This window comes from Sphaerodactylus townsendi, linkage group LG04, assembly GCF_021028975.2.
Source record: "Sphaerodactylus townsendi isolate TG3544 linkage group LG04, MPM_Stown_v2.3, whole genome shotgun sequence".
Taxonomy (NCBI): Eukaryota; Metazoa; Chordata; class Lepidosauria; order Squamata; family Sphaerodactylidae; genus Sphaerodactylus; species Sphaerodactylus townsendi.
The window spans coordinates 75,355,387-75,370,514 of NC_059428.1; the positions used below are offsets into that span (position 1 = coordinate 75,355,387).

The window sequence follows — 15,128 nt, forward strand, 5'->3', positions numbered from 1 at the left end:
TGTATGTAGTAAAGGCCATAAGCATAGATGGCTTTAAAAGGGAACTGGACAAATTCATGGAGGATAGGTCTATCAGTGGCTACTAGTCATAGAGATTAAACAAAACTTCCATGTTCAGAGGCAGAATATATCTGAACTAGTACTATGAGGCTACAGGGCTTTTACCTTAAGTGAATTTTTACCTCCCATTCTGCAAAGAATATAACAGGATGAGAGCTAACCCTTTCACCTCCTTGTAATTTCATCCCAGATCTGCACTTGGATCTCCACTTCTGGAAGGTAATAATGGTGTCAGTTCTAAAACCACTTTCCCGGGAGTAAGCTGACTGAGTAAAACAGGGCTTTCATCTGCGTATGAGTAGACCTGCTTGGAATTTTTTCCCCACAGTGAATTTGTCTGCTTTTGGGGGAAATTAATCACTTCTTAAATCTAAGTAGTTCCTAAAATAGGGAGACAGTCCCTTGCATCCTTATGATAGAAGCATTAACTAATTTTTGGAAGGTCTGGGAAGACATGATTTGACAGTGATTAAATTCTCCCACAATGTGTGCTCTGTAGTAAATGGGAAGGATAGAATATACCTTGGACAAGGTACCTTTAGTCTGTGAAGAGATTTAGAGTAGCAGATATGGAGACACTACAGCAGTGTTAACCTTTATTGAGCAGATACAATCAGAAAAAATAACAAGCAAAATGTAGGAGGGTTGAAAGAGAAATGTTGAGTACTGGTTGTGTACCTGTTATGCACATTGTATAGTTATGCATCTAGTGTATTTGTAACCCACTTTTCTCCCTGATAGGGAATAAAAGGGGCTTACATAATTCTCTCTCTTCCATTTTATCCTAATAACAACCCTGTGAGGTAGGTTATGCTGAAAGAGTGTGAGGAGCTCAGAGTCACCCAGCAAGCTTCCATGGCATGAGTGGAGATTTGAACCTAGTTGTCCAGCTACTAGTCCAACATTCTAAACAGTATACCACACTGACTCTTAACCTTTGTTAATTATGAGTATGAGAAATGTGTTTCTATACTTACTATTCTAGTCTGTTGTAGTTTTTGTGCTTTTCAAGTGAAGCATTTATAACCTCCAGCGTTTTCTATAGTATTTCCCTTTTTCATTTCACCTGGGACCTTTAGAAGTTCCTGGAGCTATCATAATTTGATTTTAGCAACACAACTTTCCTATTCTTGTGGTAGTGATCCATATCCTTTTTTTACTTTTAGCTGTCATCAGCATGTGCGTCAAGCAACTTCTTAGACACTAATACTAAAATATTAACATATTCACAAAGTGTTATCTATAAAATGATGATGTGGTCGTCTTTTGGGTTTGCAGCATTTGTTAAAAATCTGATTACATTTTCTGTTTTGGACAGCCCTAAATTAGATTTGCTGTGGAGATTCACAGCCAGTTATGGGACTGGCTAATACAGACAATTTTGTATACTTTCAGTTGGCACTTACAAAACATATTGTTTTTCCTCAGGTTCTGTAAATATTAAAACATGTTGACAGTACTTAAGAGAAACATAGCACAGTTAATAAAACAGAAAGCCCTCAGAAAAAAAAGAAATTTATTATTAGTGAAGGAGGGCAGGTATCATAAACAAATCAAGGAAATAAAGCAAATATGATTCTTTAAGAAATTTATTGACGAAGTATACAACACAATTACGAGCCCAGAATGTAGAATACAATTACCAACAGCAGCTCTTTTTCATGTTTGAACTGTGTAAACTATACAATAAACATTTTTATGTAGTAACAGAAGACTTGATTGCTGAAGGAAACATCTGCTCAGCAGTAGCAGTTTTGTCTCTGTGGTAGGTTGCAAATGATGTCATCTTCCTGTCCCCTACTAAGTTCATTTTTATGTTAGAATCTCTGTGTGGTGACATTTTGTGCTGAGGAACAATTATTTCTTCAACTCTGTCCTACTGTGAGTACAGCACTTTAGGCCCACAATTAGCAACAGATAAGTCTGAAAGAGGCAGAAACAGTATTCATGTCTGAATGATATGGTATGCATACCACTGAGAGGAGACCATGATTCCAAGAATGGTCTAAATCATTAGATCCTGAATATTTTAATCCAAGGGCTCACCCATAAAGTTTTGTCTTACCCATAATAAATAGCAAACCTTCAAAATCCTGCATTTTCTATTAAGTTTTAATCCACTGCTTCTGAATGCTCACTCCTAACTAATGTGTTCTGTAGTTACTGGAAGTAACTACTTAAAGGCTAAGTGAACCAGTTAACCATTTTGTTCTCACATCAAAGCATCAGGTATAGAAGAAATCCATTATATCTTTCTATATAATTTATTTGCTGGGAGACATTGTATAGTAAAATTACTGAGAAAAAGTGAAAATAATTGGACAGATTAAAGTACTATCCTAACAACACTTTCCTGGGAGTGAGGCCCATTGAAAATCCTTGAGTATTATCGATATTATAATATAGAAATTGGTAGATAATATTGTAATTTTTTTTCTTCCTTCCTTTTCTTTTCCTTGTGAAATCCTTTACTGATAATTTGTTTATTATGGAAGACTGTAACTGGTCATGATTATTACTTTCTTTGTTATTCTTGTATTATATGAAAAATAATTTTAAAAATTTAAAAAGAAAATCCTTGAGTAGGTTTTTGAGTAAATCTTCTTTGCATCACTTTAATTTAAAATACTTAATGACTTCAGTAGTGTTTCTTAACTCATCCTTTTGCAAAAATGTGTCCATGTTAAATGGCAGATTGCTCACTGTTCTGTTTGTGGTATATAATTAATAAGCCAACTAAGGTTTCACAGTGCTACATGCTAACATTCAGTAGATCACTGTGCGAAACCCTGATCATTAATCAGCATACATTTATTAGCCCAAAGCCACTGTTTTATCATCTTGCATAACCTTCATGAATCACACTGTTCTTGTGATATTTCCCTTTGGTTTCCTGGAACACTAAGCATTATTTTTTATTACATGGAAATAGTTATTGTTCATATTAAGAAAAGAATAGTATTGTTAAATGTAAAGGTGGAAATGATTCTGGAAAAAAACCAGTAATTTACATCCAGGAAGTACCATGCACTTTTAATATTTTGTAATCTGGAAAGGGAAGCCAAACCAAAAAAAGAAAGAGGAGAAAAAAGATAATTTATTTGTTCATTTACTTAAAATATTTAGATGCTTCCTTGCCTAGATTTCAGACAGCTCATAATAATGCCTAAAATAATATAGAAGTATAAAACTATTAAAATGACAATAAAAGTATGTCTGTCACATACCTAAAGTCAGAAGTAGACTTTGGTTTATGAACGATTTAGAAATCTGTGTGTAGTTGTGAATCCTGGGAACTTCAACAGTCTAATAATTAACGTGTAAGAAATTTGTATGAGATTAAGATTGACTAGCAACTGTGTTATGGAATTGGCTGTTCCTTATAGGTTGGCCTTTCTGTTATCTAAATCAGCTTTAAAATACAAACCTTTTGCATATATTTCCTGCCATTAAAATCAGCTTTGAAACATCAGACATATGTGAATTTATACTATATGTACATTTTCTTGTCTTTTTAGGATTCCTTACTGCAGATGAATTTTTGTACGATATTGAGTTTGAATCTGAAAGAGTAAAATCTCAGCTAGAATCTGCAGTAGCTATAAATCTGGTGGAGAAAGAATGGGATCCAAAAACTGGAATTGTGACCTTGATCTTCAATACAGTGTTTGCTCCGAGCAAGCCAATGAAGTATGTGTTAGGAACCTTCTGAAAAGCAATAACTGTTGTTGCAATGTAAGAAAAGTTCCACCAACCCAGCAATTCCACCACCTCAGTACAGGAGTATCAGTTTGTTCCAAACTTCTCTAGCTACAAAAGTTTTCATCTTCATTTAGTGCAAGAGAAGGCAGTGTGCATGCAAAGTGGTTGGAACCAGTGGCGTTCCTGCCTAGGGACAGGGGGTACCCTATGTCCCCGGGCGCCCCCCATTTGGTCACATGGGGGGCGCCAACATTTCAGGGTCGTTTGTGTGTTTTTTATTTTTTAAAGTGTTTTTTCACATTCTGGCCTGCAGGGGGCGCAGTTTTAGGGCTAGCGGCACCAAAATTTCAGGGTATTATCGGGAGACTGTCCTGATGATGCCATCCAAATTTGGTGATGTTTGGTTCAGGGGGAGCAAAGTTATGGACCCCCAAAGGGGGTGCCCCATCCCCATTGTTTTCAATGGGAGCTAACCTTAAATGGGGGCTACCCATTTGAGGGACCATAACTTTGGTCCCCCTGAACACAACGTCACCAAACTTGGGTGGCATCATAAGAATAGTTAACAGATGATACCCTGAAAATTTGGTGTCACTAGCTTTAAAAATACACCCAGGCACCCCAAGAAATTTGCCCAAGATTCTTTGTTTTGCAGGGACTTTGCTCCATTGCTTAGCAGCCAATGGGGAATTTCTGAGTGTGTAGGGCAGGCTGCACGTTTTGAAGATAGAGACACCAGACTTTCAGAGGTGGCTCCAGGAGAGAACCTCCTGTGGTAATAGCATCCAGGTTTGGGAGACCTTTGCTTCTGGGGGTTCAATTTTATGGCCCCCCAAAAGGCTTTTTTTGTTTCCCCGCCCCTGCACATGAAAGCCTGTGGGCTGAGTTCTTCAAGAACTCTCTCAACCCCCCCCCCCCCCTACTCCAGAAGCAAAGCTCACCAAGCTTGGATGCTATTACTCAAGGCCTCTTGGAGCCACCTTGAGAGAGTCTGGCGCTATCTATTCTTCAAAAATGTGCAGCCCTGCCTCCAGAAATTCCTCATTAGCTACAGCAATGGACTACAAGAGTCACTTTCTGCAAAACAAAGAATCTTGGGCAAATTTCTTGGGGTGCCTGGAAGGGTGTATTTTTTAAAGCTAGTGACACCAAAATGTCAGGGGTATCATCTTTGTTAACTATTCTTATTATGCCACCCAAGTTTGGGTGTGAAGTTATAGTTCAGGGGACCAAAGTTATGGTCCCTCAAATGGGTAGCCCCCATCTCCCAGGTTAGCTCCTATTGAAAACAATGGGGATGGGGACAGAACCATTGGGGCGTCACAGCACTCTTAGAACAGCTGAAGCTCATCGCCAAACTCAGGAGGAACGATGCAGGGCAGTCCCTGGATGATGCCCTTTCATAGTGCCATTCGGCTTAAAAATACACTCCCTGCAGGCTGAAAGAGCACTTAAAAAAAACCCATAAACCCAAATACCTTGCATTGGCATTTGTTCATATTTGGGCAGAACATAATCGGACAATTTTTGTCTAGATGTGCCCCAAATTTGCTTGAATACCAGCCGAGATGCTGCTATTTGTTTCCTCTGAATCTCCAGCCCTCAAAAGTGATGCTGTTTCAGGGTGGGGGAGAATCCAAGCAAACAGCATCACTTTCAATTTAGGTGGATTTAAAAGAAGAATCTGAGCTCCCTAGTTTAAACACCATTGAAAGTGATGCTGTTTGGGGGTGGATTCCACACTGGAGATGTTTTGTGAGAGATGATGCTGACATTTGTTTGGTAAATGTTTTGCTGGGGGTGATTTGTGAGAGATTTACATGCTTAATACCCACTTGCACTGGCTTGGAGTTGTTTCTCAGGCTAACAACCTACCTCATAGGGTTGTTGTGATTAGGAAAAGAGTTGGTGGGGAGAGAGCCATGTATGTTTTGATGGGAGTGGGAGGTGTTTTGTGAGCGGGTACAAAAAATCATTGTTTAGTCATGGTGGGGGAGGGTGGCCGCCCATATGCGAGGCTGACCAAACTCCAGGTTTTTTTTTGTCCCAGGGAAGCGCCAGTTTACCTAGATGCATGCCCTGGTTGGAACTGACCTTTCTTCTGATGTGATTGGAAAAATGTGCTTGAACAAAAATGACCCCCAGTTCCAAAATTTTGTAAAAATGAATAAATTTTGAGAAACGTTTAAACAGATAATATAAAAAAGAAATACTCATTCTTTCTATTTTGAGTTTCCTTAGGAATAAAACCTCATCATCACGGAGAGTTGTCATTGAATTTAATGACAGGATTTCATATTTGTTTGGAAGCAAAAACTAAAACTACATCTCAATTACCAAGTGTTATATTGTTGACATATTGTAAACCATTTTCCTTTCAGCAACATGATAAATCAAGGTGTCACTCCACTGAAATGTGGAGTGCTGCACTATTTACCTGACAGGCCTGTCCAAAGAAAGAATGAATATGCTATACTGCCTAAAAATAATATCTACAGTCTAATTTGAACCACCTATGTAATCCATTACAGTTCTTCAGGCATGTAGGCTTACATCACACCTTGGACGTTGATTTATTTATTTGACTTGTGTTTCATTATACTTTGCATTGTAATGAATATTTTAAACTTAATTTTGAAGGAATCTGGCAACACTGGTTGTTCAGTGCATTACAGGAGGCATTTGGAAGTTTCCATTACTGCTAGTTGCCACGGAACCAGAAGTCGATGATGTTATCAGTATTGAAGCAGCTGGTCTTAACAAGGACTCTGTCGTTAGCTTTAGGCTTACAAGTAAAACAAGGTAAGAATATCCACACACACACACACACAAATGTGCAGCTCTTTTCCAATGAGAGTCTCAGTTTGTTAGGAGGGGAGAGGAAGGGGAACTATGGAACTGGACTGGTTGCCAGACATTTTCTCCATATCCTAATATGAAACTGGATCAGGGTACATGTAGAAATAATATAGTTTTTACAGCAAAAGATATACGTTCACTAATTCTTAATGAAGCTGTGAAATCACAGAACTGTTGCAGAAACGTAAACCTATCAGTAGAAAGTACACCAAGGCTGTTTATGCACAGCAAGTTTCCCGTGACTTCAAAGAGAATTGGCCAGAGAGTCTTTGTTTTGGAACATGTCCAGCATTATTACTCACTGCCCTGTTTGCAGATGGGCAGGCATTACCCATCAGCTGGCTTTTTTGCCTGCTTCTGTGGGGGGATGTTTTGTAAGTTCTCTATCGCTTATGTGTGCTTTAATTTTTAATATAATCTTTAATTTTATCTCTACTCTTACCAATAGATCGCTATATCAATCTATTGATAGATCAATAGATAGATATAGTGATCTATTGGTAAGAGATATAGTGATCTATTAATAAGAGATTGATCAATAGATAGACATAAAAAAGGCAAAAGGAAAAGTCTTGAATTCCGCATCTGTACACTTTGCTTAAACACTGATTGTCTTTTATGGTGGTGTGAGGATGGGCCATAGGCCTAAAAATTGTATTTGATATTAAAGAAAAATGGATATATAGAACCAAGGATTGAAAAAGGTTTGCCCTCTAGAAAAAGCTAGCATGTCAGCAGTTACGCACTGATCATGCAAGCAAAGGAAAGAGAATATCTATAAGATCTTGTCACTAAGGGCTAAAGACGTGACAGAAGACATATATTTTATAGACTTGTTTTTCAGAAGACATATGGGATACCTATGTGAAATAAACATAGCAATAAGGAAATCAAATGTTAGAATAGAAAGGAATTTGTGTGTTTTTCTATATTTTAACTAGCGGGCCCAGCCACGCGTTGTTTTTTTAGTATAAGGTAACCCTTCCCATTCCACACAATGGAACTGTCCAGAGTGTGAATCCCGCTGTTGATACGCACAGTCCTGGCTTGGGTAAGGCAGAACTGGGGCAAGCAGGCTATCCCAGTCAGGCAGCAGAGGCAGGGTGGTGAGGCGCTCAGATCGAGGCCAGCTCCCTGGGTTCTTAAAGGGCCATGTGCAAAAGAAGTGGAGCGAGTAGTGTTGGTTTGCCCCCACCCCGCGGATTTTCTTAGAAGAAAAAGGCAAACTCCAGCTCGCTTTTAGTAAAAGAGAGCTGTGGCGAATATGGGTGAGGAAGTGGGTAGGTGGTGGTTGGATGTGAGGGAGGGCAGAGTGAGGTGTGTGAGGATGAGCTGAATGTGTGTTGTGTGGTAGCAGTGGGTGAGGCACAGAGAGTGAAAGTTACCTGCATGCGAGGGGGGGAACCCCACCTTATGTCGCACACGGCAAAGTGTGTATGTGTTTCACTTCCACTCATATTACCTAACAGTATTACCTATTTACTGTTTTCACTGCTAATCTCTGCCCATCTGTGTGAACATTCTAAGCCCTCAAACCAAGCCCTCCAGCCATAGACAGACAGGTTGCACGAACATTCTAAGGGTGACAGTTAAACAGAGGCAGCTTCATGGGCTGGTGCACCAGGAAAAAGACGTTTTACCTGGCTCAGGTATGGACTTTCGGCGGTTTGAAGGTCCGAGTACCTGCCAGCAACAGGGAGGGACGTCCTGTGAAAATTTGGGGGTGATCCGTCCAGCAGCTTCTGAGGGACACCATCAGGGACAAACACACTGTTAGATTTTTATATAGAGAGATGAACACTGAAATGATAATGAGAGATTTAAATTTACTTGTATTCTACTATAATCACATAGTATATTTATCAAAATCATTTTTAACCTTTTAAAGTGAATTGGGAATATATGTGAAATCTTTTTAGCTGGGAGAGATTTCTCTCTCTGGGAACAAACTTGGGAATGTTGAAAACTGTTGATCAGGTTGGAAAACCTGAAAGACAGAGTTCAGTTTAGTGCAGCCCCTTTGCATATGGGCAGGGAGACACGAGCAAAGGACATGCAGCTTTAGTGTGACACAAAAGAAATAGGCAGACCAGCCAATCAGATTTTAATGCTCATGCAGAAAGCACATGTATGGAAAAATGATCATATGGGTTAATATGCAGGTACAATTATATGACGTGCGTACTCTTTGTGTCCATAAAAATGAAGTCTTTGTCTGGTTCAGGTGTATCTCTCTCTCGAGAGCACCCTGTGTCAGATACCTAATTCTGAACAGTAAAGTCCATCTTTTTGCTTAAAACTTTGATTCTTGGGTTTCTTTCCTTGACAGTCTTTATAAAACCCCACTGCGCAGGACCGTACACTGGGGTGTGGCCTGACAGTGGGAACAGAGGGGGGAGTAATGGTGTGCAAACTGCATAACCACAAAAGGACAACGTGAACTGTCATTCATGATTGTCCATCCCCTGATGAGCTGTAACCCAAGCATCAAGACCAACGGGCTTTTCCTCATGGAAATCATTGGTTGCTTGTGTATAAAACTATGAGGCTGGAGTCATTCCAGTTTGTTGATCAAATACACGCGCAAATTGGGTTGATTGACTAGTCTTATTATTTTTACTTTTTAAAAGTGTTAGTATGAATTTATTGATCTACCAATATGGTTATTTATTTATTTTACACGACATGCAGTAGCAGGGAGACATGCAGTAGCAGGGAGGCCATGGACAGTAGAAATAATACAGCAGGACAGGGAAGTAGGTGGCAACAGGGAGGAGGGCAAGAGGAAAGTGTGCAAAGAAGCACAAGGGGGTGGGGGGTGGGGGTAAGACTAGGAGGGCTGGTTGTGGGCGGAGGGAAGAGGTTTGGGGCAAATCTGTGCCCACTGGCAAATCCGTCCTGCTCTGCCAGTGAAGCTAAATTAAAATCATGCTATAAGTGGATTTGTTTGCTGTGGAAAGAGTGGAAAGTGAAAGCAGAACTAGAGGAAATAGGTCCGTACAAGAAATCTTGTTGTGGCAAACATTCACCTCAATTGCGCAGCAACTACCTTGTGTATTCGGCCCATGGAAAGCTATATTCCTAGATCTTTATGTCTGTCATCAAGTTTAAACCTGGAAACCATGATAGGAATGAATCCAGAGTTCATAGATATTCAGTGTGAAGTACCAACATCAGTCAAAACTGTGCCTTGGCCATTATGAATAGTGCTTTTTAACATGAGGCACAAATGCTTCAAAATTATAGGTTATAGTATAATTTACCAGAAAGTGAATCAAGGAAAGAGACCAACAACAAATCAAGAAGGTCGTAGTAAGGAGAGAGCATTCCTGGATATGCTAAATGACTGTGGCTTAGAGCAGATGGTTGTGGAACCAACCAGGGGAGAGGTGATCCTAGATCTAATTCTATGTGGGACCCAGGACCTGGTGCAGGAAGTCAGTGTTGTTGAGCCGATAGGGAACAGCGACCACAATGCTGTCAGATTCAGTATCTCTGCATGCTTAACAAGTGACAAACTACTAATGTAGTTACATCTTCACTGCTTCAGAAAGGGAAATTTCAAAGATGAGGGGATAGTATGCGCAGGAAGCTGAAAGGGAAAATCAAGAGAGTCAAAACTGTCCAGGATGCTTGGAGGTTATTTAAAAACACAGTAATAAAAGTTCAGCTTGAATGTGTTCCGCAGGTTAGGAAAGGCAGCACCCAGTCCAAAAGAAAGCCACCATGGTTAACAAGAGAGGTTGAGGAAATTATCAGAAAAAAGAAAATTTCTTTTAGAAAATGGAAGTCCAGTTTGACTAATGAAGAATATGAGAGGGAACACAAATGGTGGCAAAAGAGAAGCAAGTTAGCTGTAAGGGAGGCACAAAAGGATTATGAGGAACGCATGGCTGTGAACATCAAAACCAGCAACAAACAGTTCTTCAAGTACATCAAAAGCAGGAAGCCAGCAAGGGAAGCGGTAGGTCCGTTAGATGGCAAAGGAAAAAAGGGTGTGCTAAAAGATGACAGGGAGATTGCAGAGAAGCTGAATGAATTCTTTGCATCTGTCTTCACCCAATAGGAGGTGAGGAAAATTCCTGCACCTGAACCAAGCTTCTTAGGAGGCGATTCCGAGGAACTAGCGAAAATAGTGGTAGACAAGGAAGTTCTGGCAGCCATTGATAAACTAAATGCTACCAAATCTTCTGGCCCAGATTGCATTCACCCAAGAGTTCTTAAAGAGCTCAAGCATGAAATTGCTGATCTTCTCACTTTAATATGCAATTTATCCCTGAAATCAGGCTCCATTCATGAAGACTGGAAGATGGCCAATGTCACACCAATCTTTAAGAAAGGATCTAGGGGGGACCTGGGAAATTACAGGCCAGTCAGTTTGACATCTGTTCCTGGCAAATTAGTAGAATCTATCATTAAAGATAAAATTATAAAACATGTAGAAAAGCAAGACCTGCTGAGAAAGAGTCAGCATGGCTTTTGCAGAGGCAAATCCTGTCTTACAAACTTACTAGAGTTCTTTGAGGGTGTAAACAGGCATGTGGATATAGTGGGGAACCGGTGGACATTGTCTACTTGGATTTCCAAAAGGCTTTTGACAAAGTTCCCTCACCAGAGACTATTGAGGAAAACTCAGCAATCAAGGAATAAGAGGGGAAGTCCCTCCTATGGATTAAAAAACTGGTTGGAGAAACAGGAAGCAAAGAGTGGGTGTAAATGGGAAATTTCTCACAATGGAGAGATGTAAGGAGTGGTGTCCCCCAAGGATCCGTTTTGGGACCAGTGCTCTTTAACCTATTCATAAAATGACCTGGAAGAGGGGTGGGTAGTGTTGTGGCCAAGTTTGCAGATGATACCAAATTATGTAGTATGGTGAGAACCGCAAAGAATTGCGAAGAGCTCCAAGCGGATCTTGATAAATTAGGTGAGTGGGCTAAGAAATGGCAAATACAGTTCAATGTAGCAAAATGTAAAGTGATGCACTATAGGGCAAAAAAAAATCCAAACTTCACATAACATCGCTTACAGGGCCAGTCAGCGCTATCAGTCACAGACCATGAATGGGATTTCGTCGTCTTATGTGATAGTTCCATGGGAATGTCAACTCAATGCATGGCAGCTGGCTTAAAAAAGGCATACTCTATGCTGGGATAATTAGGAAAAGGAATCTGAGAATAAAACTGCAAAGATTGTCATGCCCTTATATAAATGGTGCGACTACACACTTGGAATACTGTGTTCAGTCTCTTGGTCGCTTACATCTCAAAAAAAAGGATATCGAAGAGATAGAAAAAAGTGCAGAGAAGCAAGCAATGAGGATGATTGAGGACTGGAGCACCTTTCCTTATGAGGAGAGTGCTGCAGCTTGGGACTCTTTAGTTTGGAAAAGGAGACGTCTGAGGGGGGATATGATTGAAGTCTATAAAATTATGCATGGGGTAGAAAATGTTGACAGAGAGACATTTTTCTCTCTTTCTCACAATACTAGTACCAGGGGGCATACATTGAAAATGCTGGGGGGAAGAATTAGGACTAATAAAAGGAAACACTTCTTCACACAACGCGTGATTGGCGTTTGGAATATGCTGCCACAGGAGGTGGTGATGGCCACTTCAACCTGGATAGCTTTTAAAGGGGCTTGGACAGATTTATATGGAGGAGAAGTCAATTCTATGGCTACCAATCTTGATCCTCTTTGATCTGAGATTGCAAATGCCTTTAACAGTCCAGGTGCTCTGAGCAACAGCCGCGAGAAGGCCATTGCTTTCACATCCTGCATGTGAGCTCCCAAAGGCACCTGGTGGGCCACTGCGAGTAGCAGAGAGCTGGACTAGATGGACTCTGGTCTGATCCAGCTGGCTTGTTCTTATGTTCTTAAGAACAACTGTGTTATTAATGTGTATTTGTTGTATTAACCAGTAAATGATGCAATTATGAGCATTAATCAAATGTGTATTGTTCACATTGGTCCTCTGGAACATTAACAAATATTTTTAGACAAGTTAGGGACCCATGTGGAGTTGTGAGGGAACCTCAATTTCCTTTCCCCAATATTTCCCATTTTCCCTTCCCTGAAAGCTCCCCCTTTTCTTGCTTCCTTCTAGCATGATGCAGTAACTAAGATTAGGTGAACTAATTTGGAGAACTGGATTTAATTTTCCTGTCCTCCAGGTGGCAAAATCTTATCAGGTGTACCAAATTTGCTTCCATATGCCTACATTCTTGCTGGTTGACCTTGGGCTATTCAAAGTTCTTCGGAAGGTGGCTGTTGTGGGAAAAGGAAAAGAGAGGAGTTTGTAAGCTGCCTTACAGGAAAGAAAGGTGGGGTATAAACCCAATCTCCTCCTCTTCCTACTCCTCCTCTTCTCCTCCTTCATCTTCTTCCCACCTACCAACTAATTTACCTTTTTTAGCCTCCATCTTCAGCTACATTTATTTTCTTCAGAGAGATCCTATCTCTCTTCATAGTGAGGACCCTAAGCAGCTTACATCACTTTTTCCTCTTCCATTTTATCCTTAACAATATTCTGAGATTGGTTAGGCTGACAGTGTCTGACTGGCTCCAAGTCACCCATTGAGCTTCCACAGCAGCGTGGTTGATTGAACTTGGTTTTTCGAGATCCTAGTCTGAAACTCTAACTAGTACACTGCAGTGGCTTTGTGGGAGAGGGCGGTTTCTAATGAACAGAAGCAAGCAACCATTCCTGGGTGAGTCATGCAGGTCATATGGTATCAAGTTGTCCTATAGTTGGTGGTATAGTAACCCTGAAAAGGGCCCTGTACCCCCCCAAGCCTTTTTTTGAAGGCTAGCAGTACTGTTGTGGTTGCCTAGCAATGGGCACTGAGGGCATTTATCTTTTACTCTGTTGTATGTACTGGTACTAGTTTAGCACAACAAATATCTAATGAGAGATAAGATGAAAGGAGAAACACATTACCAGCACACAACTTTATAGCTTTATTCAAGATGCAGAACAAGGAAACCAGGAGTCAAGATCAAATTACTGAAAATAATACCAATGACAATTTATATGACTTTCCAGTAAAACCATGTTTGCATTGTCGGAGGTTGGATAACGAAGCTAAATATCCAATTGCAGTTATTTTTAGTCCAAAGTGTACACCTCCCATGTGGCTAGTCCACCCCACGCAGACAGAAGAGACAGGTGATGGATTGCCACAAAGGGTTCAGAAGGTGCAGTGGGATAAAAGAGGAAAGAACATTGGTTAAGATGGGAATAGTCCCTTACAAGGAGGAGGATGTAATGAGAATGACCAGCTAGTGTTAGGGCAGACTAGCCAAGAATGGATGATGGAAAAGCTAAGGGATGGGAAGAGTGTAGGCAAACTTGGAAGTTTAAATTTGAGATGGAGAATAGAATGGAGAAAGAAAACCATATTCTGCCTATCGTGAACAGGAGAGATACAGTGATTTTGTTCCCATTATACTTGAAGAAAGTTATAGAGGGAAACCTATTATAAAAATAGTGGCCTTGAGTTACCTTTTTAATGCTCCAAGATTTACTTGGGCTCCTGGGGGAAAGGCTGATAGGTGAAATTTATTGCAGAATTAGTTTCTGTGATTGTGTTGGACGCAAAGTGCGAGATACTGTTTCCTATTGGTGGTTTTAATTTTTGGAACTATAACAAGAGAATGGCTGAAATGCCCCAAAATAGTCAAAAGGAAGGTTGTATGGTCACAGGAGGGGAATTTCTTTTTTTCAAAATGGACTCTTTTAGATATAGCCATAGAATTCTCCTTTTTCTCTTTGAAAAGAGGGATTTCTTTTTTATTTCTGTTTGAAGAAAAATCAGTGCTCCCTTTTATAACTTCACCCTTTGCTTGTTTTATGTTGCATACAACAAAATGATACTCTGATAGGAGGACAGAAAAGTTTGGGAAGCCATTGCCTCTGAGCACCTACCCACTGAAATTCAGCAGAATTTCAATTTTTTGCTTCTCCTGTCTTCAAATTCTCTTTGGCCCAAATTAAATTGATTGGAAACTGAACCCTGTAAAGTCACCCATCATAATTGTGGGATTACATCTGCACTTCTGACTGCAGTAGGCCAAATAAACTTTGGGACGCAAAAGGCCTTAATGGGGGAGGGAGACACCATGCAACAATACTTACAGAGAGAAATGAAATCTTATCCTGTCTTTCACAGGATGTCCTTGGAACATTATTGATTTTCTAAAATGAGCTTGTTTCTCACATCTGTGTATGTGAGATGGACAGTTTACAGCAATCTCATGGCTGTCAGTGGAGAGGATTCTTCAAAGCATGGCAAAACTGAAGTTATCAGGTTTGATAGAATAGGCTTTTTTTTAGATCACAAAAGTGAAGCAATTGGCCTGATAGTGCTATAATCTGCTGGTAGGTGTTTGATAGTAGTAAAGAGATCTAAGGTTCTCAGAAAAGGTATAATAAAATCTGAATCATTATACTTACATAGATAGAGGACCAAAATGCAAGTTTGACTCAGACTTTTCATGTCAAAAACAG

General features: G+C 40.1%; 1 protein-coding gene across 1 annotated transcript in view; it reads left to right on the forward strand.

Annotated features, from left to right (window-relative positions):
* CFAP47 (cilia and flagella associated protein 47) overlaps window positions 1-15,128 on the forward strand; it is a 290,800-nt gene that overhangs the window by 263,450 nt on the left and 12,222 nt on the right. The window contains exons 55-56 of the mRNA XM_048494089.1: window positions 3,579-3,750; window positions 6,403-6,564. Of these exons, the coding sequence (XP_048350046.1) occupies window positions 3,579-3,750; window positions 6,403-6,564 (334 nt within the window). The remainder of the gene's footprint in view (window positions 1-3,578; window positions 3,751-6,402; window positions 6,565-15,128) is intronic.